This window comes from Doryrhamphus excisus, chromosome 21 (genome assembly GCF_030265055.1).
Source record: "Doryrhamphus excisus isolate RoL2022-K1 chromosome 21, RoL_Dexc_1.0, whole genome shotgun sequence".
NCBI lineage: Eukaryota > Metazoa > Chordata > Actinopteri > Syngnathiformes > Syngnathidae > Doryrhamphus > Doryrhamphus excisus.
The window spans coordinates 6,835,218-6,859,739 of NC_080486.1; the positions used below are offsets into that span (position 1 = coordinate 6,835,218).

General features: G+C 45.2%; 2 protein-coding genes across 15 annotated transcripts in view; both read right to left on the reverse strand.

Moving 5' to 3' along the window:
• Positions 1-14,889, reverse strand: part of nphp3 (nephronophthisis 3) — a 42,987-nt gene extending 28,098 nt beyond the window's left edge. Inside the window, exons 1-27 of the mRNA XM_058060812.1 lie at positions 14,154-14,889; positions 13,963-14,088; positions 13,749-13,899; positions 11,491-11,643; positions 11,284-11,417; positions 10,186-10,346; positions 9,952-10,108; positions 8,381-8,455; positions 8,140-8,310; positions 7,969-8,072; positions 7,785-7,899; positions 7,566-7,709; positions 7,378-7,475; positions 7,209-7,311; positions 7,048-7,130; positions 6,788-6,923; positions 6,555-6,719; positions 6,387-6,481; positions 6,185-6,307; positions 5,916-6,105; positions 5,588-5,829; positions 5,431-5,506; positions 5,232-5,359; positions 4,404-4,644; positions 4,217-4,342; positions 4,033-4,148; positions 3,652-3,815 (exon numbers count right to left, since the gene is read on the reverse strand). Of these exons, the coding sequence (XP_057916795.1) occupies positions 3,652-3,815; positions 4,033-4,148; positions 4,217-4,342; positions 4,404-4,644; positions 5,232-5,359; positions 5,431-5,506; positions 5,588-5,829; positions 5,916-6,105; positions 6,185-6,307; positions 6,387-6,481; positions 6,555-6,719; positions 6,788-6,923; positions 7,048-7,130; positions 7,209-7,311; positions 7,378-7,475; positions 7,566-7,709; positions 7,785-7,899; positions 7,969-8,072; positions 8,140-8,310; positions 8,381-8,455; positions 9,952-10,108; positions 10,186-10,346; positions 11,284-11,417; positions 11,491-11,643; positions 13,749-13,899; positions 13,963-14,088; positions 14,154-14,477 (3,901 nt within the window). The 5' untranslated portion in view covers positions 14,478-14,889. The remainder of the gene's footprint in view (positions 1-3,651; positions 3,816-4,032; positions 4,149-4,216; positions 4,343-4,403; positions 4,645-5,231; positions 5,360-5,430; positions 5,507-5,587; positions 5,830-5,915; positions 6,106-6,184; positions 6,308-6,386; positions 6,482-6,554; positions 6,720-6,787; positions 6,924-7,047; positions 7,131-7,208; positions 7,312-7,377; positions 7,476-7,565; positions 7,710-7,784; positions 7,900-7,968; positions 8,073-8,139; positions 8,311-8,380; positions 8,456-9,951; positions 10,109-10,185; positions 10,347-11,283; positions 11,418-11,490; positions 11,644-13,748; positions 13,900-13,962; positions 14,089-14,153) is intronic.
• Positions 14,890-16,064: 1,175 nt separating this feature from the next.
• Positions 16,065-24,522, reverse strand: part of si:ch211-285f17.1 (sickle tail protein) — a 64,388-nt gene continuing 55,930 nt past the window's right edge. For 4 of the 14 annotated variants that reach the window (XM_058060854.1, XM_058060860.1, XM_058060862.1 and 1 more), the window contains 10 exons: positions 23,930-24,077; positions 23,267-23,759; positions 22,824-23,004; positions 22,465-22,751; positions 22,238-22,393; positions 21,889-22,011; positions 20,945-21,022; positions 19,228-20,841; positions 18,654-18,785; positions 16,067-17,374 (listed from right to left, as the gene is read on the reverse strand). In XM_058060854.1, the coding sequence (XP_057916837.1) occupies positions 16,895-17,374; positions 18,654-18,785; positions 19,228-20,841; positions 20,945-21,022; positions 21,889-22,011; positions 22,238-22,393; positions 22,465-22,751; positions 22,824-23,004; positions 23,267-23,759; positions 23,930-24,077 (3,692 nt within the window). In that variant the 3' untranslated portion in view covers positions 16,067-16,894. Of the gene's footprint in view, positions 17,375-18,633; positions 19,130-19,227; positions 20,842-20,944; positions 21,023-21,888; positions 22,012-22,237; positions 22,394-22,464; positions 22,752-22,823; positions 23,005-23,266; positions 23,760-23,929; positions 24,078-24,522 lie in introns of those variants that run through there. The other 10 variants (XM_058060852.1, XM_058060858.1, XM_058060857.1 and 7 more) reach the window with 7 other exon arrangements.

Below are 24,522 nucleotides of genomic sequence, written 5' to 3' on the forward strand. Positions count from 1 at the left end.
TGCCAAGATGCTCAATGGAGTTTACTTCCATCACCTTTACCAAGACAATGGCCATCTTGGAGATGTGTCAGTACAGTTTCTGAAGCACAATATGCTTCACAGTACATATGGGCATTCATGTTTCCCTCAATGAACTGCGCTCCCCAGTACCGGCAGCACTCATGCAGCCCCAGACTGGGACGTTCCTGCCACCATGCTTGCATGCTTGACTGCAGACAGTCATCTTTGTACGCCTGGTGGCTGCCAAACACTTGACACCATCTGAAGCAAACAAGTTTATCTTGATGTGGCACACCAGTGAGGTGGGATGGATTTTCTCAGCAAAGCAGAAGTGCTCACTATCACACATTTAGACAGTTTTGTGAACATTTGAAAGAAATGGTAATATTGTGTATGAATTTTAAATCTTTGCCCATCTCATGAAAAATTGGAGCAGTTGCGTTTATATTTTTAGGCAAATAATGTAAATTGTTATATAGTATGTAATGAAAATAAAATAGGTCCAAGTACGGCGCCTTGGGTTACTGTGGCCTGACCAATCCAAGTATGGGGATTTGATACTGTATTGGCAATATGCTGATGGGTCTTTTATAACTGGATTTTGTGATTGCATGATTAAACCATGACTGAGTATGTTCTAGCATTGTTTTATTGAGTATTTATTCAGTTGAAAAGTGATCTGTTCTGGAATTTACCGACATCAAAGACACTTTTAGAGGCAAAACATACCACAGATGTGAGTCTCTGTATTGCTGTGGAAGAAAGCTTTGTGTAGCTGAACAGCTGGTTCTAGCTTGTGACCATCCAGTTACCATTATGACTTCCAGTAATGAGAGTGTACAAATGAGAGTATACAAATACAGCATGTGAGTGACATGTAGTAATGTTACTGCAATGTTCAGTAAGACATCCAAGAGCCAGACTTCATCGCCGGAACAACAGGCTTTTTATTCTGGTTTTAATTATCTCACAACAGGCACAATAATCCTGACTAAAAATCCTGTATAAAAACACTGGCAACTGTGTGTAATCCCTGCCAATCTAAGACTAAACTCTGAACCTCTGACTTCACTTCATGTCTGCCCACCTTTCTGCTCTCCTAACACTAACACATTTATAGTGTTAAATTGATAATTTTCTGTTATTATGTATACTATAATGGGTAATAGGAGTGTAAAGGTGACTATAGGGCTGTTATTTCATGTCTAGAGGACTTTCAATCACAACAAATGCAGGATCCATCCATCCATTTTCCTCCGCTTATCCGGGTCCGGGTCGCAGGGGCAGCAGTCTTAGTAGGGAAGCCCAGACATCCCGGTCCCCGGCCACCTCTTCCAGCTCCACCGGGAGGACACCAAGGCGTTCCCAGGACAGCTGTGAGACATCCACACTCCAGTGTGTCCTAGGTCTGCCCCAGGGCCTTTTCCCGGCTGGGCATGCCCGGAACACCTCACCAGGGAGGCGTCCGGGAGGCATCCGATGCCCGATCCAGCTCAATTGACTCCTCTCGATGTGGAGGAGAAGCGGCTCTACTCTGAGCCCCTCCCGGATGACTGAGCTCCTCACCCTATCTCTTAGGGTGAGTCCAGCTACCCTACGGAGAAAACTAATTTCAGCCGCCTGTATCCGCGATCTCATTCTTTCGGCCATGACCCAAAGCTCATGATCATAGGTGAGGGTGAGAACATAGATCGACCGGTAAATTGAGAGCTTTGCCCTCTGGCTCAGCTCTCTTTTCACCATGACGGTCTGGTACAGCGACCGCATTACTGCCGAGGCTGCACCGATCCGTCTGTCGACCTCACGCTCCCACTTTCCCTCACTCGTGAACAAAACCCTGAGATACTTAAACTACTCCTCCACCTGGGGCAGGACCTCATTCCCAACCCGCAGGGAGCACTCCACCCTTTTCCGACTGAGAACCATGGCCTCTGATTTGGAGGTACTGAGTCTCATCCCAGACGCTTCACACTCAGATGCAAACCGTCCCAGTAAACGCTGAAGGTCACAGCCCGAAGAGGCCATAAGAACCACATCATCTGCAAATAGCAGAGATGAGATTCTAAGGCCCCTGAACCGTACTCCCTCAACACCTTGGCTGCGCCTAGAAATTCTGTCCATGAAAATTGTGAACAGAATCGGTGACAAAGGGCAGCCTTGGTGGAGGCCAACGTTTACCAGAAACAAGCTCGACTTACTACTGGCAATGCGAACCAGACTCCTGCCCCGTTTGTACACGACCAGATAGCATATAGTAGCGCGCCACCAATCCCGTACTCCCGGAGCACCCCCCAAAGGATGCCACGAGGGACACGGTCGAATGCCTTTTCCAGATCCACAAAGCACATGTAGACTGGTTGGGCAAACTCCCATGCACTCGCAAGCACCCTCGTGAGGGTGTAGAGCTGGTCCAGTGTTCCACGACCAGGATGAATTGGACCTCTTGTAACAGAGGTTCGACCAATGGTCGTACCCTTCTCTCCAGCACCCTGGAATAGACTTTCCCAGGGAGGCTGAGGAGTGTGATCCCCCTATAGTGGGAACACACCCTCCGGTCACCCTTCTTGAAAAAGGGGACCGCCACCCCGGTCTGCCAATCCAAAGGTACTGTTCCCGACTTCCCCGCAATGTTGAGACGTGCCAGCCAAGACAGTTCCTCAACATCCAGAGCCATATATAAATATATATATATACATATACATATATATACATATACATATATATATATATATACACACATATACATATATACATATACATACATATACATATATATATATACATACACACACATACATACATACATATACACATATATATGTACATATATATAATAAAACAATAAGCACAGTTCGCTTATTGTACAGTTCCAAGAGAGGTTGAGCAATAGTGAAAGATAAATCGTGTTCAGCGATGAAAGAGCAAACATGTTTCTTCAAATCACAAACACGATCGGTCTGAACCAAAAACTACTTCAATATCATTGTGAACATGACCCCCCCCTCACACACACACTTAACCCCCCACTAACTTAAACGTCCCAAATACCAGCCAGAATAGCTGCATTCAGAGCCCTACCGAAAGGCTACAATGAACTTGTGTTTGTGTGGATCCGGCAAATTCTTTTTTTTTTTTTTTTCATTGGTCATATTGAAACACCAAAGATCCGGCACGGAATACTTTAAGCCCTGCTTAAACATGAATGAATACATGAAGGACAGCAGATTTCCACTGTTATCCAAGCTGTACACTGACTACTTTACTTTGCAGTTAAGTGTTGTTGCTTTAGTGTTGTTCCATGAAGAGATACTGTATATCATAAAATATCCACAGAAATGTGTGGGGTGTACTCACTTTTCTGACATATTGTATACACTGTATCAACTACGACAACATTTTGGAGGTATTTTCTTATTATTTTTAAATTAAGATGAAAATTGTTCATTAGAAAAGAAGTGCCCATAAAGGGGTGTCTTTTCAAATACTATTTGGCAAATACAATGTAGAACAATATTGGCACTTTCACTGCATTGCAACAGGTATTACTAGCATATGCTGTCAAAGAGGTACTGTATATACTTCATAACGATCCTCATTATCTCAAGGCATGATTTGCAAACCTTCACAGACTACCCCTGTCCAGAAGTCATCTTGGGCCTTGAGAGGGGGGAGCCGGTCCCCTTAAGCTGAAGGTGTCAGTGCTGGATGAGTGGCGCGACACTGCATTTCCACACACCAGTGACGGCTCCGCCTCCTTGATCTCCATGGCGTGCTTGTAAAGCTCGGCCGCCTTCTCAAAGTCGCCCTCTTCATAGCTGCATGGAGAAATGGAGTTTTATTCAGAACTTGAATAAGACATCCGCTGGGGCCAAACAATGTCTGCCAAGGGAGGGCATGCAATTCTACTCCAGTCATGTAGGTAACAGTAAATCACATTTCAAAACAGGCGCTAACTCCCACACATAGCAAGCTTTTTCTTTACTGCTGTATCACAATCTCTCACACAAATGAGTACAGTGAAGGGTTGTGTACCTGAGCAGGGCCAGATTCTTTAGTGTCTCTCCAACGCGAGGATGTGACCGTCCCAAAGTGTCCTCGTATACTTTGAGTGCTCGCTCGTAGAGGGGCAAGGCTTCACTGTGCTTCTTCTGACAAACACACAAAATTGTGTAAAGAAGACAACTAATACTGCACATAAAAGGAGAGGAGGAGTTACCAGCTGACAGTAGATCACCGCCAGGTTGACCAGTGCCGTGGCGACGCTGGGGTGTTTGGGGCCAAAACTCTTTTCTCTGATGTCCAACGAGAGCTCATAGAGGGGCACCGCCTTCTCCAGCTTCCCCTGTGACAGAATAAATGACATCAGCTTTTGCCTCACAAGATGGAAACATGACCCTCCTCACCCTGCGCTTGTACAGCATGGCCAGGTGTTTGAGCGTGTAGGCCAGCGAGGGGTGGTCCGGGGACAGGGCCCTCTTACGGATGTCTAGAGCCCTCTCGTACATGTCCTCGGCCGCCTCATAGTCTCGCCTCTCCGTGTGCAGCGCCGCCAGATTGTTGAGGGACTGGGCACAGTCAGGGTGATTGGGACCCAGGACACGCTGACGCATCTCAAGAGACCGGGTCAGGAACACGTTAGCAGCACTGGGGACGACACAAGGCATGTGCCGGAATCAGTGGCATCATTAGGCCTATTTTAGGGGGGCTTCATTTTTTACAAAAAAATCTGACAAATTTAATATAATAGGGCAAGAATATGAGTTAAAATAAATATTCACATTACCTGTCATTAATTTATAATCATAAATCTGTCCATTTCCCTTTATTTCATGGTGTAAGGTAGAGAGCCCCTTACTGCGCCATTACCCAGTCCATTCCACTTGGCCATGTAAGCCCACATCACTGAGAATCCAGTCCATGTTTTCCCAGCAGCGCATTGCAGCGTATGTACCTATAATACCTATAATAATGATAATAATAGTAGTAGAGTGTGTCTTATCAAAAAAAAATTCGGCATGTGTTTTCATTCAAATTTCATGGTGGCCTAAAACAATTGAGTATCTCTACTAAATCTGTCCAAAAGTGGGAGAGTTATATCCCGGTTCTTGTTCGTTATTTGTTTTTTGGATTTCCTAATGTTTACTACATTCATTCATATCCTGTGCATCCCCCCCCCCCCGTCCTCAGACCTAGTGACGCCTCTGGCCAGAATGTTGTGACATGTGTCTTACTCCAGGTTGTTTTGGAGGTAGTAAAGCACGCCCAGTTCATTGAGAGTCTTGGCGCAGTCCGCAGAGTCTGTCCCCAGGGTGAGCTCTTCAAGCTGGAGGGCTCGGCGACGCAACAAAGTGAAGCCATACTGGAGGCCCAACATGAGTTTTTACTATTTTTGGAAAAATGATTGCACTTGGTTTTGTATGGATTTCTCACCATGTGACCTTTCTGGCGAGCTGTTTTCTGCCTTATCTTCATGGACCTCTTCTTGAACTTCTCCGCTTGCTCATACCTGATGAAGATGATGAAAGCATTGCTCAGGTGGATGATCACTGAATCAATAATGTGCTAATCAATAATGGAGCCAAGATACTTGTTCTGTTTCTGGTAAAGCACTGCAAGGGACTCCAACTCTCGTGCCACACTGGCATGTTCAGCCCCGTAAGCGTTCTCACTTATCTCCATCGCCTGCTTGTAGAGCTGCTCGGCATTGCCGTACTTTTTCCACTGGACGTACACCCCAGCCAGCTGGTGCAAGGAGCGTGCCACGCTAGGGTGGTCTGGGTCCAGGGCAGTCTCTCTGATTTCAAGTGAGCGCTGTAGAGGAGCCACAGCCTACTCAGGGCAGGCATAGAAGGTTGTTTATAGGTACAGCATTACCTTGTCAAAAAACTCGTTTTTCTAATAAACATAGGAAACACCTGACTGGGGAGCCCCAAATCTTTGAGAAAGCGCCCTAAAGTCTCATACAAGTTGGCCAGGTTGGTCATGCTGTCCTCACTCTGACAGTTCTTCTCATAGTGTTTCAAAGAGTCAAAGTACTCTGTGGCCATGGAGTTCTTGTCCTTACCCACATACTGCCAGTAGGCCAGCAGCTCAGAGAAATGACCCCTAAAGACAGCAGCACACGTACAGACCCTTCATTATTAGTGTACTGGTGTGTGTGTATCAGTGGACTTGACATATTAACCTCTTGTACAGGTTCTGGGACACAAACAGGTTCAGGAGGCTGAGCTGGAGTTTGCTTTTTTCCTCTTGTTGCTGCAGCAACCAGGGCAACTCGTCTGCAACACGCCACGTCACACCATCATGACTACAAACACACACAAAATTAAGTGACGAAAAAAAAGAATGGGCAACTGAAGTAAGGGAAGATGTGTGCCCTGCAGAACCTAAGGTGCTGGCTGAAGTAGTGGATCAGTTTGTCTCTGTAGGTACTACAGCTGCATCCACCACTCAGGAACTCCAAACTCACTGCTTCCCACGCCTGGCAACACAAGAGAGTTAGGTCCAGATGTACATATGTGGATAGTGAAATAATTATTCAAATTTGGACGTACCTGCAGGTGCTGGAACCTGATGAGGCCACAGCGCAGGGTGATAATGCAGACTCTGCTCAGATGGTACAGCAGTGAGGACAGTATGGCAAATTCCATTTCTGGGAAAAGATCCAGCACTTCCGATTCGCTCACTCCATTATGGCTGGAATACACAAGGCACAGTATCTACAAAAACAAAAAAAACAGTTCAGGATTGTAAAAATTACCTCTATAAAACTAGTGTGGTGTCCTACCTCTCTCATGTAGTATTGCTCTCTGTCTGACCTGAGAGAGTCCAACATAATTTTGAGTGCAAGGCGGTAGAGAGCCAAGGTGTCCTGACACTGGAGGCACTGCTCAAGGCTTTTCTCCAGTGACCAGTACCAGCTACTGTAAAAATGAAAATACTATTATATTATAAACGGAAAGCTCTCTTTTCCCCCAAAATAAATTAATCAATATCTATTCATTTATGTCTATGTCTAAATCGCCATATATTTGATATATGTCCAACCTGGTGCTCATCCTTGCTAGCAGTGTGACGTATAGAGCATTGCAGGTTGATGCAGAACGACAATGTCTTTCCAGCTTCTTCTCCTATAAAATGAAAAGCTCAAGTTAAATACGTATGTCCCCACACCTTCAAGATGGATGTGTGTCGGGATGTGCCTGCACCTGATCCTTGGACAGCTGAAGATCCACGCTTTGGCACTCGGCAGTCACCACATTCCTGACCTCCTTGACACTCAGTGGATCCAAGTGGAGAGTGGGCCACAATCTGGAAACAGGGTCACAAAATTCAGCTTTCAGCATTTTCATGTGATGTTTTGGACGTGTGACTGACCTCCAGGCTTGTGGACACGTCTCCACATTAACAGACACGACCACTCTGACGTTGACAGGCAGTGGGTCAATCAGCCACTTCATGTGTCTTTCTGCTTGCTACATGAACACAAAAGGCAAATGTGTCATTGTGAAGTACAACTGAAGTAACAAAATCATCAAATTTGGTTTGAGTGTGTGGGGCTTCACCTGTATTTGGTCAATGGAGTCAATAATGATGATGATATTGCCTTGGTGACGCGCTGACAGCCTCTCCAGCCAGCGTGGGAACTCCTCCAAAATTTTACTGGGCTCCATGGACAAGCCCGAAATGGACCAGAAGTGTTGAAGCAGCTACAGCATGTCAATGAGACAACATGTTATTCCTAAAGTTACAAAGCAGTCATTAAAAGTATAAAGATGTCTTACTTTGACTGTGAGGCGCTTGATGATGAGGACGGGCTCTGAGCTCGAGGAAAGGGGTCGCCCAACAAAATGATATAGGAACAAGGTGTTGGGGGTCTGCTTCTGCTGCAGTTCAATCCTACAGAGGACAAGCCACACACTGAATGTTCTGCTTGGAGGAAGAAGGATGGACATGTAGAGTTCTGACCATTTGGCGAGGAGGAGGGACTTCCCAGAACCTGGCCCACCTGACACCAGCAGAGGGGGTGTGGGAGGAGGGGCGGCGATCATGTCATTGAGACGCTCCACATACTGAGAGAACAATGAGGTTGGTGAAGACGACCATCACCATTGAGAAGAGTGCTCAAGTGAAGCCCACCTTCTGGAAGCCCAGCTGAGAGCTGGTGCTGCTACAAGCCTGCTGGTAGGACTCCATTTGCTCCTGCTCATCATGCAGGTCCCACAGGACATCGCCCAAGTCTTCCTCGCGGCCCTCATCAATCCCAGAGTCCTTTGAGTCAGCGTCTGCTCCTTCGAGGCCAAGCAACTCCTGAAAGGAAGGGTAGGCAGTGTTCAAAACCCCAAAAGTCAATAACTACAACTGAGCAGACAGGAGGTACCTGTTTGATGACTTTCTCCAACTGAGCAGAAATTAGGGCAGCCCCATCTTCTGCAGAACCACTGTGATCCAACACCTGCAAAGATGTTCAACGTGAGTACTGCATTGCCTCGAACGACCAGTAGAGGGCAGACTCCCCTGGTCCAAAGGTACAGGGCCACAAACCGTCTTACTAATGTAGACCAGTCTAAAAGACACTGTGCCTAGGTCTACTTCATACCTAGAGTCAGACACACTTGACTGCTGTGAGCGCACTGATCATTAAAAAAGGCTGGGAATTTTGACCTTTGATTATGGAGCCCAAAAGTTCATTTCGATACAAATGGCAGAGTGAATCTTTTTTAATTTTACCAGTTATAACAGCGGAATATAACAAATAGAAGTGCAGTGTGCAAGTGTAACAGATGCCAACTAGAGGGTTATGATAATATCATCTTGGTTAAACTTCACTACCTGACACCTGAAGAAATGTGCAGTGACACACTCACATTCAGAGCCAATCAAGAGCCTCCCACAGTTTTGATTGACTGCCAGATTTGGTGGGAATTTTCGGGTATCAAAAGTAGTTCAGAGGAGAAGAAGTGGAGTTGATCAGGTACTCCTGCTTGTATTGGCTCTAAGTAATTATTGAAGATAAGTTGACATAAATATGTATGTGTAAATTCATGTAAATTTAGCTGGTATTTTTCAACTTTCTGGGATTGTATCACAATTTGCATGTATGGACGATGACATGCACGAGCATAAAATTAATCATGCATGGATTTCACATGTCACTTGGCTAGCAGACTCACAATAATCCCTGTCGTGTAGGTTCCATTAAAAATTAATGACTCAGGCGACTTACGCGCCTCCTGCGTGTGGTGCCCAACACCACCATGATATGTGGTCGTTCGTTCGAGGTTGCCGTGTGCAGGGCTGGACTTCAGGGATCTACTTCAAAATAAATAACTTTTCTGAACGTGTTGAAAATGTCTTTCAGCATTTTGTGTTGTTTCTCATTACATATGTATGTAGCATAAATGTAATCTGCCCGTGGTGCAACACCAATGTTTCTTTTTAGGGAGGATCATTGATGGTTAGTTTACTGCATTGGGGGAGAAGACGTGTCTGGCATCCGTGCTTATCCAAGCACCAGTCAGAACTCAGCCACGATGCATTCACATCTCACAGAAAGTCAGATTTTTAAAACTCATTACAAAGAGGCACATTTTCCCCATTCGGGTGTTAAAAAATATTTCGAAGGGAACCACAACGACGATGCTGAAGAGCTGCAGGTTGTAAACCCTGGCCTAGTGTGAGGTGTGAGTACGCCCGAAGAGTTTCAGCTATTCTTTCTGGTGATGAGCACTGTGACCTCACAGCAGGAACATTCATGAAGTTCACTTGCTCTCCCTATGCTTGTTTGGGTAATGTTCAGCTAATCTCTGCTTTCTGCCCCTAGCGAAAGGATAATTCATACCCTGGCTTAATGCTGGGTTAAAGTGAATGTTTATGTTGTGAATGGCTACCTTCTGAGACACGAACATCTGAAGCTGTGTGCTGTTTTTACAGCTTGAAAATGTAACGCACCTTTATTTTAGCAGTCTTGTCTGCAGCGTTGAGTCTCTCCAAAAGTGTCCTTGTCGGCCCAGACAGATCAGCATCTTCTTGAGTCTTGAGGTAGAGTATTAAAGGATGGCCATCTGGATTCTTCACAAAAGCCTCCTGACAGTCCTCCACCACAGGGCTTTCACACCACAATAAAGTTACTCACCACAGAGCCATGCAGTGATGACTTTCGTTGTAAATGATGATCAATGTTACCTGCTGATGGTGGATTTGATAAGCAGCACGCACACCGAGCTCCTCTCTATCTCCTGCTTTCGGACCACAGTGTATGAGGCAGCATTGTTTTCTGGAAAGCAGATGTTCAGATAGAAATGTCCCAGAGCCTCACACAGCCTCCTCAGCACAGGTGCGTGTTTCTACAACCACAGCATGAAAAATACAAAATGAATAAACAGTCACTAATAATACACTAATAGCGACACATTAGGGGTGTAATTATACACTCACAAAATGAGACCATACATGATACTGGGTTCACAAGAACAGTACATTTTTGTAAAAAAACAATGACAAAATATTAAGGGTGTCCTGATTTTCACTTCTGATCCTCAATAATCGTAGTAAATTATCGTAGTAAATTTCCCTAACAGTAAATTTTCGATTTATCCCCCGGTCATCGTTTCAGTTATAGCTAATGACTTCTTGTCTTTAGCTCCCATCCCATGGGAGTTTCCCGTGCAACACTGCTTCAAATGTGCGATGAGTTTGGTTGTATCAAACTTCGCCGGTTCTGTGTCACCACGGGAAACAGTGACAAATGACAAGTGTTGCACTCAGCTGCAATGTTTTTTTTCCAAAAAATACACAAGGCCAACATCACTCCCTCTCAATGCTTAACATGTTAGTCCCAACTCCAAGATAAAAATGTTGATTGTAATTATGACACGGTGTAGACTGTGAGATGCGCTAAGCCAAGATAAAACATTACGTATAATTATTTTATTTGGATGAAGTGATGGCCAATTTTAAATGAACAAACTACAAATTCAGTTTGTTTGTAGTTCTAAATTCTTAGACGCTGAGAACATTGGTGCAGGTAGGATTGAAAGGCTCATAGTGGGCGAAAAGTACTGAATGGTCGGTTCCAATCCTGCCTCATGAGTATTATCATTTACAGTACCAAGGCCACAGTTCACAGTTTGATAGACTTCTGTAGTGACTTCTGATAGTGCTGTTCCTGCATAACAATTTTACTCTAAACAAGATATATGGTCACGTTTTAAACATGCAATCTTGTGAAAGACCTACAGTATATATTTAAAAGAAGTCATGTACAGGCAAACAATGAGAGACCTTGCTAAAAATGTCCACTTCTGCTTTGGTCTCTGGTGTGGAAATGAAGTAGCAGCGCACTGTGTTGCTCCACAAGGCCTGAGGCACATGAGGGGACACCTGCAGCAGACTAGCCACCGCAGCATCCCAGTCGTCTGTCAAAACCAGAAAAGAAGTCATCATTCTTCATATGTCTTGAACATATCACACATCACTCTGCTGACTTACCTCTGCTCACATTGGCAAAGGGACCCTCCACGTCGATGAGGCTGTGTGCCAACTCTGGTCCTCTGAAGGTTTGCTGCAGTTGCATCATGCTGCCCATGGAGGGTTCGCTTCCCAGCACGCCCCCAGTCCAGTACTCACATTGTGTACCTGCAGCTGGACACACAAGAAATTCATATGCATCACTCCCTCACACTTTTTCGAACAATTTATGAATGAATAAATGGTTGTTAGTGCGCAGGTCTCACAGCTAGGAGATCCGAGTTCAATTCCACCCTCTGCCATCTCTGTGTGGAGTTTGCATGTTCTCCCCGTGCATGTGTGGGTTTTCTCCGAGGACTCCAGTTTCCTCCACGTTCCAAAAACATGCTAGGTTAATTGCGACTCCAAATTGTCCATAGGTATGAATGTGAGTGTGAATGGTTGTTTATCTATATGTGCCCTGTGATTGCCTTCCAGCACCCCTGCGACGCTTGTGAGGGTAAGCGGTAAAAAATTAATGAATGAATGTTTCACTGTTGACTATGGACTATCAATAGTCCAAAAAAAAAAAAAAAGAAATATGTAGTACTCCGGTCAGCAGGCGTCACTAATGTTACATTGTTACACTGCATGTCAGCTATGTCGGCCATGATAGAGTGGGAAAACAAAGTTTTGTTTTTAGAGTTGAGCAATGTTTTGTAAACAAAGTATAATAGGAGTGTAAAGGTCACTACACTCCTATTAGGGCTATATGGGGGTTTTATTTTCATGTCTGCAGGGCTTCTTTCCCAAAGAAGAATTGGGATTGAACTTTGTCGTGGCGTTGAGAGATGTTTGATGTTACCATACACACAACGGATGAGGACATAATGCACACTGTACATGCCTTTTAATCAATGACTTCGGATACATGGGTCAAGAAATTGTCAGGCTGAAATCTCACCCAACCAGTTGAGGAGGTTTTGGGCCAAACGGTTGAACTTTGCCATAACAGCACAACAAATTCCAGGGCCCATATTCATAAAGCGCCCTTGGGCTAAAAAATAGCTCTTATTGACATCATTCTTACAATTCCTCAAAGTCCAATACATTTTTTTTACTTGCAAAGATATAAGATATTCACAAAGCTCATAAGGCAACAAAATGTTAGGAGTTGTGAGGACCCTTTAAGAAGCCGAAGAGTGGTGTAACAGACAAGATGGTGGAAAGACTGCACAAAAGGATCCATACGTAAATGACAGCAATGTAATAACACGCAACCAGCTCCATCATGCAGGGATGAGCTTCCAGTGTAGTAACACTATAAGGCTTGAAATGCAAGTCATCTCATCATTGCGATACCTGGCCACAGGTTAACTGAAACAGTGGGGTCTGTCGAACCCTCTGTCCGCAGAGTGACCAGCCAGACCATGAAGGCGCTTTCACAGCCTCATATCATGAGCAAATTACAGGAATGACTGACACATGAGCCTGCATCCACCATTAATATCAAATACATGAAGTAGTAAGGTTACTAGCATGGACAGTAAACATAACAATAGGAATATCAATATAGGGTGGGTCAAAAGTAGGGTTACAGTTAAGACTTTAAAAAAGTTTTTACATAAAGGTTGAGTATTATTTTCTATAATTTATGTCTACAACATCTGTGATCCTAATGAGGATAAGCAGCACAGAAAATGGATGGATATCTAGGACATGATTGTTATAATGAGGTATCGCTATCATCACTAAGATAAAGGTTTCTGTCCCCTCCTTGCTCAGAGTTGCTTTCTCAATCAGTCTTCCCTGCTAGGAATTTTTAGGCTAAGTTAGGAACTTTCTGAAAGGACTTTGAGAAGCTTTGTGAATACGGTACCAGAAGTTGAACAAATCATTGAAACATAATCAGCTGTTAGGAAGAAACCGAAGTGGAACAAACTCTCCCTTGAGAAACATCAAAATCCTGCCAGCAGACAAGTGGAGATGCCCGTACTTCTTAACACAACTGGCTACATACAGTGATGTTAACACATACAAAAGACTGAAAGGACACCCAAGCAATGGATCTGAGAGAAAAATCAGCATAGACCATCCCACAATAGTTGGTGCCTCGGAGGAACTTTTTTAGCCCTTCGAGGAACAAGATTTTAGTGGAGATGCACGGGGTTATTTCAAACTACCAGGTTATATAGGAAAGGGGCAATTGGCTAGGCCCAGCTTTGAACATACATTTACTAAATTGTGAAAGAAATGTGAGGATCTTGAGAGTTCCACTGTATTTGACAAGTTTGTTGTACCTGTCACGGTTGTTTGGTTGTCGTCTGAATCAGAATCATTGGGATAATAAACCTGGATGCCCTGAGCTTGCAGTTGTTGAAGTTTGGATTCCAAGTCCCTCTTAGCACGAAGGAGATCCTGAATTTCCTTCTCCTTTGTCTCCCGAAAAATCTGACGGTGCACAGCTTGATAAGACAGAGGACAATAGAATGTGAACTTACTGTTACTGCTTACCTTAAATTGCCTTTTCACTTTGTCCCTGTCATGTTCAAATGTGGAAGCTCTTTCCATGGCCTGGTACTTTGTCTCCAAAGCGCTGTCTTTCTCCCTGAGGATCTTTTGGTAGGTCTTCTGCAAAGCCTGCAGGCACATGGAAGGTACGTCAGTTCACTACATTGGATGAGGACATGATTAGATCGTTAGACCTGTAGCTCAGCTCTCAGTCTCTTGTTCTCCTCATCTAGCTTAGCCTCCTTCTTTTGCATAGATGTGATCTCGTTGTTCTTGCTCACACGGAAGATGTCGTACTCTTTCCGGAGGCGTTCATACTCGGCGGCGTACTCCAGGTCTACCGAGCCCGTTGACTTGAAACTGGCTCCGATCACCCGAGGTCCTCTGCGAAAGGAGCTGCGGAGAAGCCGGGCTTTGGGCTTGACCTCCACGGGGATCTCACAGGCCTCTCCGCCGTCACCCCCATAGCCGTCCTCGATCACCTCGCCTGGGCTGACCAGGGAGGAGGCTGTGCCCATGATGGCGGGCGCGCGGTCAGTCTTTAGGGGGGCGCATTGCTGCTGCTGGCCAACGACAACTGTAGCTTTAAAACGCCCTCCTTAAAGTAAAACTATATTGAAAGCAGCAGACACTGTTGACAAGCTACATGAATCTAATAGCAATCAAAATAACCTCTTGCGTATTAAGCTAGCGTGTTAGCATCATGGAGATAGCGATGACTAGCTATACTACCGTAACCTTACTGGGGTGGAGGGAAGTATTTTAAATGATGATAAAATGGGGGTACATCTGCTTGAAATAGGAAACGCTTCATGCTCAAAAAAGGTTAAAAAATAAAGAAGCGAAGTGTCAGCGACTTACTTAAAAAGCTTCTTCCTGGCTGCCTTGGTAACAAGGAGCCTCTACGGAAGCCGCAAAGCAAAATGATAACTAAATTTATAAAAGTCAATAGGCATTGTTTATGTTGTTTTTATTTCTTATTCGTCGTCGCTTAACGGCAGATGCAGTCGCTTTTAACCACATGAGCCACACATCCGTTTTCATCCAGGCATTAGTTCCCGAGGCGGGATACAACCTGACTGGTCATCAGCCAATATGGCACATACCGTACACAGCCATCCACACTCACATCCTTTTCATCATATTATATATAAAAAATGTCTAATAAATGTTATTATACCAAAAATACATAATTATGTTAATGATCAATACGGTTTTGCAGAAGCAACTCAAAAAGTAATTATTACACTGTACTAATTATAAAAAAGGAATGCCTTATTTCACTTAGTCACGACACAAAGTAACTAGTTACATTATTTGTTATTTGGATTACAACTTTGTGTCTGGAACACTAAATTACCAACCAATTCAAACAATGTGGTGAGCGTGCAGGCCTCACAGCGAGGAGAACGGTGTTCAAGTCCACCCTTGGTCATTTCTGTGTGGAGTTTGCATGTTCTCCCCGTGCATGTGTGGGTTTTCTCCGGGGACTCCGGCTTCCTCCCACATTCCAAAAACATGCTAGGTTAATTGGCGACTCCAAATTGTCCATATAGGTATGAAGGTGAGTGTGAATGGTTGTTTGTCTATATGTGCCCTGTGATTGGCTGGCCACCAGTCCAGGGTGTACCCTGCCTCTCGCCCGAAGACAGCTTGGATAGGCTCCAGCACCCCTTGTGAGGATAAGCGGTAGAAGATTAATGAATTCTAACAATACTGTATACTTAGGATACCACCAGGAATTCTGGGCCCCATTAAAAAAATTACATTGGACCTTTTGCCACTGCCATCTTTCTATCTGTCTTTTGTGGGCTCCCTGAGTGGGACCAGGAAGCCCTGCAGGATGGAAAGCAGGCTGGACGTCGAGGAGCCCTCCAAGCAGAGCTGGTGGCAGGTCCCAGTTGAGTTGCAGCTCCTGTTCCTCCTGGACGCAGCGATTGTACTGACAGAGGCCACCACCATCAGCCAAAGACATACCAGTACCCTCTCTTACAAGGGCCAGCATCTCAGGGACAGGTGGTAGACCCCCCCCCCCCCCCCCACATGGTAGCAGGAGGCTGTGGGAGAGGTCTGCTATGGAAAGATGCCGAGGAAGACATGGTTTTCTTACATCAATGCAAAGAGTGAAATGGAAGTGCTGCATATGAAAAATGCACACACACTCACATTTTCATCACAGGAAGTCTTTTAATCGGAAAATCCAATATGGAAGCTTGATGCTTTACAAGCATGCGCTTTTTTACCACATGGCGATATGACTTAAAGCTTTACAAAAAGAAAAAAAACCCAACAAATATTTACATTGTCACTTTGTGCAAACGTTATTCTCTTATTTTTACAGCACTCCTAAAATATCTGATAGGCATGCATACAAATAAACTTTGGTATGTTAAGAAAACTACTTATACTGTCTTAGTGGAGGCATTTACCCAATGTGCTGTACATGTGGAGTGTTTTCCATGACATTAGAGACTACATGTCCCCCCCCCCAAATCCCCTAAAGGGTGTGGCTGAGTCAGGCTTGGACAACTTTGGCAAATAGGCACGCTTGTTATTACTCAGTGTCTCTTCTTTTTCAATCTTGGCAGTTGAAAGTTGATGAGAAAGTAGTCAATAAAGTGTCTTTATAAGGCATTTACAAGGGCTGTGTACATAAACATCCACACATTAAATACTATGCTATCCAAAGCTCTGGTATGAAAAATAAAAGACAATCTGTACACCGTCTGTGATATATAGTACATGAACTTAGCTACAAACATGAATAAAAATAGACTTTGAGAGAAAAACTATTCAACGTGATGGCGAGCAAGCACTGGTGTCAAATAAAACATGAAGTGGGGGAGTGCCTCACTTCAAACTAAAAAAGATAAACACAGATAACACCACTTGACTACCTGCTACAAGAGAGGAGGTGAGGGCGGCAAAAGCGGGTCTAAATAGCGTCCTTAGCCACCGAGGTTGTTGGGATGCAGGATTTGCTGCTGCCGCCGTTGTGGGCCCTGTAGTTGGTGAAGCTGGGGGTGTGTATGGTGCGGATGCTCTTTCCACCTGGGCCCAAAGGTGTGGGCGACAGAGGGGAGGGGGAGTTGGAGGAGGAGGAAGAAAAGGAGGAGGAGGAGTGCACTCGACCATTCTGGGTCTGCGAGGAGAACGACAGAGCTTTACCTGCGTGCTGTGAGGGGGGTTTGAGGCATCCGTTAGACAGGGAGGGAATGTGGGAGGAGGGGGGGGCAGTGAGACGAGCATTGTGAGGGGACAGCAAGGAGGACTTGGAGGAGGGAGGGTTAGTGGGATTAAAGGCGTCTGAGGTGCTCTTAGTTGTGCTAGGATAAAAAGCAGGGATTTTAGAGACGGGTACAGTGGGGGAAGTCGTTTTATGATCCCCTCCCACTCTTTTAGTACTTCCGTTAGCCTGCAAACACAGATGCCAAAACAGATAGTGGTTGTCAAATGAAAAAAATACACAAAAAGGACAACAAAAACCTACATGTTACACACATACAAATAACAGTGACTGCACAAACACTGGTGATACAAAAATGAGTACAATGTTTCTACTGGCTTACATGATGAGAAAGACAGAGTCAAGTAGGGGCGGGAATTGAACATGTCTTCTTCTACACAATGGCTCAATCCTGGGCAACTGGACTCCACACAAAGTGACGTAAATGAGGGTGAAGAAGTTCCCCACTGACCATACTCTTGGTTCTAACACTTGGCTTACAGCAGGACAATTTGAAAGCTGCCCGTGTTTAAATTTCCCCACTCAGGGACGAATAAAGGCATATCATCATCATCAGCAAAAAAAAACCAGTTTGTAAACATCAACCACAAAACGTGTTGGGGTCATTGTTTGCTGAGTGTGTGTACTAAGTGTGTAGCTTGATGGAAACAGGCCAGATGTGACAGTGAGTCAAAAGAACTAAACTATTCTTCATGCTGGTCCCTCAGAAAACAAACAAAGGAATTACATAGCAAATTCAATTGCATGGAAGAAGCCCAGTTGCCTTTGATTCAACCTTATGAATTTATCATTTACCATCATTGCTACTATGTCCCACCCCTATTGAACATAGATGTGTTACCAGGAAACGGGATGCAGCAAAGATTAGGAAGAACATCTCTTCAGCTTCTCTTGTTAGTGGGACTGTTAGAGCCTCCCAAGAGGCTGCAGGAGACATTGCAGAAGATGCAGGTAAGGTTTCGGGGGAAATAGTACAAGGTTAGGGGAGGGTGTGAGACGTGACAGCAGGCGGGGGAATGTGGGCCAGCATTTATCTGCTGAGGGTGAGCTGAGGGTGAGGAAACATGTGTCATTGAGGTTAAAAAGCAGTTGTTTTGCTCAGCAGTTGTCAGGGAGGTTTGAAACAGAAGCATCCAGGGATGTGGGGTGGGCAGGGGTCGGCAACACTGTTTAGGAACTCAGCTGTGATGGGAACAGGAGATGTGATGACAACTCAGATGGCTCAGGCTTTTCTCTGCCATTGTTTGCAGTTGTTATGTTTAGTCACCAACACAGTGAAGACCATGAGCAGTGTGGACATGCACAAGCCAATAGTTCTGTACAGTACAGTCATTTACGCAGTCATCATGCCTTCTTGGTACAGATCCACAACTTTGGTAGTTTTCCCCCGCCTATGCCTACAAGTTATTGTCCTCCCGTCTGAGGTAAGGCCCTACAGTAAAACTACCTGTCGGAACTGCCTTTGAGCTTCCTGCAGTTTTTGCTGTTTTGCTGCTTTGTCAGTCGTAGACGGCGACTGCCTGGACTTCGCCGACAAAGGGACGGGCATCCGACTAGTGGGGGAAGCGACACTGGTGTTCTGTAGGGGGATCCAAACGAAAAAGACAAAACAAAGAAATAAAACAAAAGAAAGGAAAGAACAACAGAGCACACAGGAAGAGTGAGAAGTGAAGACACCTCCATTATGAAACACCAGAGAAAGATCATGCAGTCATCAACTGAACACTCAACATGCAAACAAGATGAAGACATGAGGATTAATCATCACGGCAGTGTCTCTGATTCTCATTGACTGAAAACCTTTCAGCAATGAAGTCAAGAGTTAGGCGGGAGGCAGGAACCCAACAAGATGTCATCTCAAATCATGTCAACATGATTTTCACAGAAGTAAGCCAAGGTGGACTTTTTTAGGCTTCCAAGTACCTGCAGAGTGGATTAATGGTTTGGTCATTTGAGTGGGTAAGGCAGGTTGAAAAGAGAAAGACCCCAAGCCTTGGGAGTGACAATAGCTAGAGAGAGACCTGCTGGATGGTGCTGGGGGCACTGGGGGTACTGGGGGCAGTGATGGCGGTGGTGGAGATGACTACAGGGCGCGGGAGAAGCACAGGTTTAGTCTTCTTCTGGAATGAACTCTTCCCGGCTAGCTTCAATGTGGACCCTTTGGAGGTAGGCAGAGAAGCAGACCTCCTCAGCGCAACACCTTCGGAGACTTTTCCATTTTCTCCCTTTTTCACCTCGGCGTAAATGGGCTCCTCTGGGGAGCAAGGTCCAATCTCGTTTATGGTGGTCTCCAGCTGCTTGATGGTCTGTTCCAGGCTGTCTAGGGTCTTGTAGGTGTTTTTACGGATTTCGTTGGTCCTGCAGACAGAGTCTGAGTTCTGCCTTTTTAGTGGGGTTGGACTCTGCGCTTTGACTTCGTCCTCTGGGGACTTTGAGCGTGAGATCTCAAATCTCTTGGCTTCTTTGTGCTGCCTTACAGTCCCGTCTGATTCCTCCTCATCCTCATAGACAACCACCTGTAGTGTCTTCTTGCCAGACTTGGTGCCATTGCGAATGGCTTGGGTCAGTGCAGCCAGCTGTTTCTTAGGGAACTTGAACCTGAACTTTTTCTTGCCGTCCTGCTTGCCGTCTCCATTGGACACTCCGTCTGTTGATTCTGAGACTAATGATGAAGAGGAAGACGACAGGCTGGTATGGTCTTCTTGAGAAGAACGGACCTTTTTGCCATCAATCACCACGGATCCCTCAGCTTTCCGCTGCAGCCCGCTGCTCCTGTCTGTGTCTGACTCTTCGCTCTCCTCATCGATGCGCTCCTCTGCCAACATCCTGTCCAGCTCCTCCTCGCACTCAAAGATAGTGGACAACCGTTTGTAGGCTGAGTGGATGTCCATGGGTTCATCGAAAATGATGATGACGGGTTTCTTGTTGAAGTCATTATCCAGAGGCACGTCTGGATCTTCTGTGGTGTTCCTTCTGCTCGTGGCACCGCCTACAGTCACGGTCTGGACGCTACCTTTCTTGGCACTAACCAGTTCCTGGTACTCACCACAAGACAGAGCCTGAACTTTAGTATTAGTGATCATAAAGGCAATGTTGTCAGGGGGAGGTGGTGCTTCTTCTCCCGGTAAGTCAGGACTAAGGCTTGCCTCTTCGCTTCCCTCCTCCAAGCTAGGGGTATTGTCTTCAATTGAAGACTTCCTGGGTGGTGGGGGTGGAGCAGGACCCTTAGACACCACACTTACAGTATTGGCTACGACAGGCTCAGATTTTACATTCATGTTGGAAGAAACAGAATCCTGAATGAACTGACTCTTCTTTTCTGTGTTGACTCTGTTCAGGTTCCTCCCCTTCTCTATCTCTGCACTGGTTTTCAGAGACACAGAGCGTTTCATTGGCTTCCTGGGCAGTTTGAATCCATTCAATCCCAGAGGCTTGGGCGAAATAGGTGGTGGAGATTTGGATGGTGGTGACTTGGGAGGCTGCGACAGGGGTTGGCCTGGAGAATTGTCATTAACAGTGACATTTGACACCTGTGAGACTGGAGACTGGGCCGACTCCCGGTGTGCTTGGGTTTCCTCTGTTCCTGAATAGGGTGGAGGCTCTTTTGGAATCTTTCCAGTCACGTAGTAAATTACCTGCAAAGTTGAAATTGACTGTTTAAAATCTCAAAATTTGGAATAAAGCAAATATCAAAAGCTTAAGTCAGGTTGGTAGACACAGAAATAATATGGTACGTACCCCTTGGCTTTGCCGCACAGCTGTGTTTCCATTTTCATCCGTGTCTGGATTTTTTCCATCACAATTGGGCTCTGAGTTCTGGTACAAAAGTGTAGGAAATAATTACTGTGTAACTGCTAGGTCAGGCTTCTGTGGACTAACTGAACTGCCTCAAGGTCTATTTTTCAATAATGTGTGCTGAATGTTTGTTCCCAATGCTTTTATTTGACTCACTTTATTTTTCTTTTCTTTTTCTTTCTTTAAACAATGAGCATCTAGCTACTATGAGCATCTAGTCTTTCTTCTTTTCCATTCCATAAAAGTCACATTTTATATACAACTATGAATACTTCACTGTCAACATTATTATATATATTGTTTTTTCTTAAAATTACCACTCTACTACTATACGTACATATTAACATTATTTGAATTATTTATTGATATTTAGTCATGTGCATTCATTTGAACACTTGAGTTAACACTTCAAAATGCAGCTTTATTGGATTGATTTGATGCAGAGAAGTAAAATGAAGCTGTGAAAAAAAAGGCAAGTGAAGTGAGGAGAGAAGCATGCACGTTAGGCCACACTAGCGAGCTTCTGAACTAAGTCTGCAAAACAGGCTGTCTGCACACTTTTTAGTTGAGACATACGTATTATAGCCATATTAAAGAATTCCACAAAGACAACAATTCAACTGCCCACTGGGAGATACTTTCAAGATCTTTTATTTGTTGGTAGGAGTGAAAGCAAAACACAACATTGTGGTGTCCATCTTGTCCAGACGATTCCTTTAATGCAGACTTATTCCTGAGAGAGTTTCAAGCAGGGGCTTCCAAAGAGGGGAGGAGACAGAGGAACAGCTCGGAGGTTAAAAGTTTCAGTATTAGGAAGCAGCCATGAGGTGGCTTGGATAGTTTGCAGAGGCAGGCAGCAGGCAGCTGTGTGACAACACAGGCGTTACCTTCTTCTCTCCGAGAGGCAACACAGCCCCTGCTCTTAATTCTCTTATTTGAGCTTCAATTCGAGTGGTGGGATCCACCACATTTTGCATCCCTACTTCCTGAACTGTGCACTTCTGGAAAACCTGGAGACGTGCAGAGAGGCGCAGGGGAAGGATTGGGGACAAGGATTTGGGGAAAAAACTAATTCAGAATCGTTCCCTTTTTCAGCTGCCAGTGCCCATCCGTTGCCACTTGTGGGGAGGGGTGACCCACCAGGAAGAGGAAGGCAACCCACTACCACAGTGCAGAATCAATCCAGCAGATCTCCCACCCAAAAAATACAGTAGTGTGTGTGTGTGTGCAGCCCACCTGGAGTTCTGCCATGATCTTGTCACCTTCATCCTCCTCTTCCCTGACAGCAGAGGCAACAACAGGAGGGGGGGGTGTAGGCTTCTTGGGTTCTGGTGATGCAGTTTTGGTGGGCTTAATTTGGGCAGCAGGTAAAAGACCCTCCTCTTCACCGTCCTGAAGAATAGATGATTGCAATTACTAAAGGAATACTAAAAGAGTAACAGACATCTCATTGCCAGACTTACTTGAGCTGACACAGAGTCCTTCCTATTGGTGTAGACCACGTCTCCGGACCGCGTGGTGGTCATGCCTGTGTTGGAGCTGGTGAAGGTCTTCCTAGGAGGGGGTGGTGGTGGGGACTTGGTGGCCTTTTCAGATGCCAGCTTGTTAAAACTGTCAGGGGATGCAGGTTTGGGGGCCATCTTGGAGGGTCTTTCCAGCACTGGCTTGGCAGGTTTCTCCATGACTGGCTTTGGGAGTTTCTCCGGGACCTTCCTGCATGCTTTGTCCAACTGAGACTCACGCTGGGTCTCTAAGACATGACAGAAATTAGTTAGTTAAGCTCACCCAGCACTTCAGGGTCAGGGTCTGAGACTGAAGAGACCTGCTGTTGATTGTCGGGGGCTATGTGTGTTTGCAGGTAGCTGTCCTGGGTTAGCTGCCACATCTGGACTGGGAAGGCCTTTTATCATGTTGGCCTCGGCCTCCTGGATGATTTTCTCAAACTCTTTTTCATCATACTGACCCATGTTCTGCCTCTTCTCCTCCCACTCTTTCTCTGCTGCCTGTGGAGATAAAGAGAACAGAAAGGAAGTTGAAAGTCGCCTTTTATTAGTTTATTTAGTATACTTTGAACCTTAGCCAAGTACTAACATTACTGACTGCCTTTGGAATTTCACCTTATTAACATTCATGCAGTGCCAAATGTACAAAAATGCAAACAAAAGTGAAAAACGTTTCAAAATACGTAATCCAATCAACAAACAATATATTATTGGGTGTAAATACACAATGGTATTGTCAAACTTGACTACTGACTAAATATACCTCGATGGACAATGCTATGTTCTTGCGTTTGTCCTGACTGTTCTGCAGCTCTTCAATCACAAGGTCTTGGCTGGCGGTCCCGTTGCTGGGGTTAACCAGGCTTTCACGTGCCTTCTTAGGATGGGCTGGAATAGGGGGATCAGCAGCCGCCGATCTGGGGGATTCTCGGCCTTGAATCGTGCTGAGATTGGGTGTGTTGAAGTGAGTGGGGCTGGGAATAAGAGGGGGACTGGGCTGAGCGGATGACAAACTGGCAGACCGCTGGGACTGCTGCATGTGTACCAAAGAGCTCTCGACATGATGAATGACCACAGGAGAGACAGGCTCTGATTTAACAGCAGCGTTCTGGGATTCCAGGGGAGGCGCTGTGGAGCTAGGTGGGAATGATGCTGGTGGGGATTCCACCACAGGGGCCTCTGCTAGAGATGGGCTGATGTCCATTGGGATGTTAGATGAAGGATCAGCTTCTTTCTGAGGGCCCTCGGTGGCAAATCTGCAGGGATGAGCGTGATTGGTCAATGGATATTAAGTCCTGCTGTGCCCCCCAAGTAATTAAATTCATAAGACAGAACCTGATAGAACCATTCCATATTTCTCACTTTCATGCTACAAAATAGCTCCTCCCCTGATGCCCATCCTATCCTCTTGGATGTATTCCCCTACCTTCTCAGGTTGCTGAGTGTGTCTGTCAGGCTTTTGACTCTTTTCAGCATGCTGTCCAGCTTATGAGGTTCCTCCTTCAAAAACTTGACAGCTTCCACCTCCACTCTGAGGACAGAGCGCATCCTACTCTGCAGGGCCGGGAACTCTCCTGCACACAAACACATTGTCAAGAAGCAGTGGAACCAAAAATATGTCTTGGCTACTGTACGGCTAAACAATGCCCAAGCAAAGTATCTGTGCACATTACAGAAAGTGAGCCAGGCCAGTGTGTGTAAAGATGATTTTACCTAAAGTTCACCTTAAAGTTCAAGTCAGCAAATAGACAGCTTCTTTTCTGTTCAGTTTGTAATAGACGAGAGTGAAACAGCGTCTTCTCCACTCATCACGGTGTTAACTAACATGTGTCTTAAATCAAGGTAAAAGTCATGCTTTCTGCATGTAAAATTATAACTCTTTTCTATAAAATGTGTTTTTGTTCATATTGATGGGTGTCTCAAATAGATGGATTTACATTGTTTCCGACAAAAAAATAGTTTCAGTTTTTGTCAGACCTTCTGGACTGAATTAATAACAAAAACTGAGGTTCCACTGTA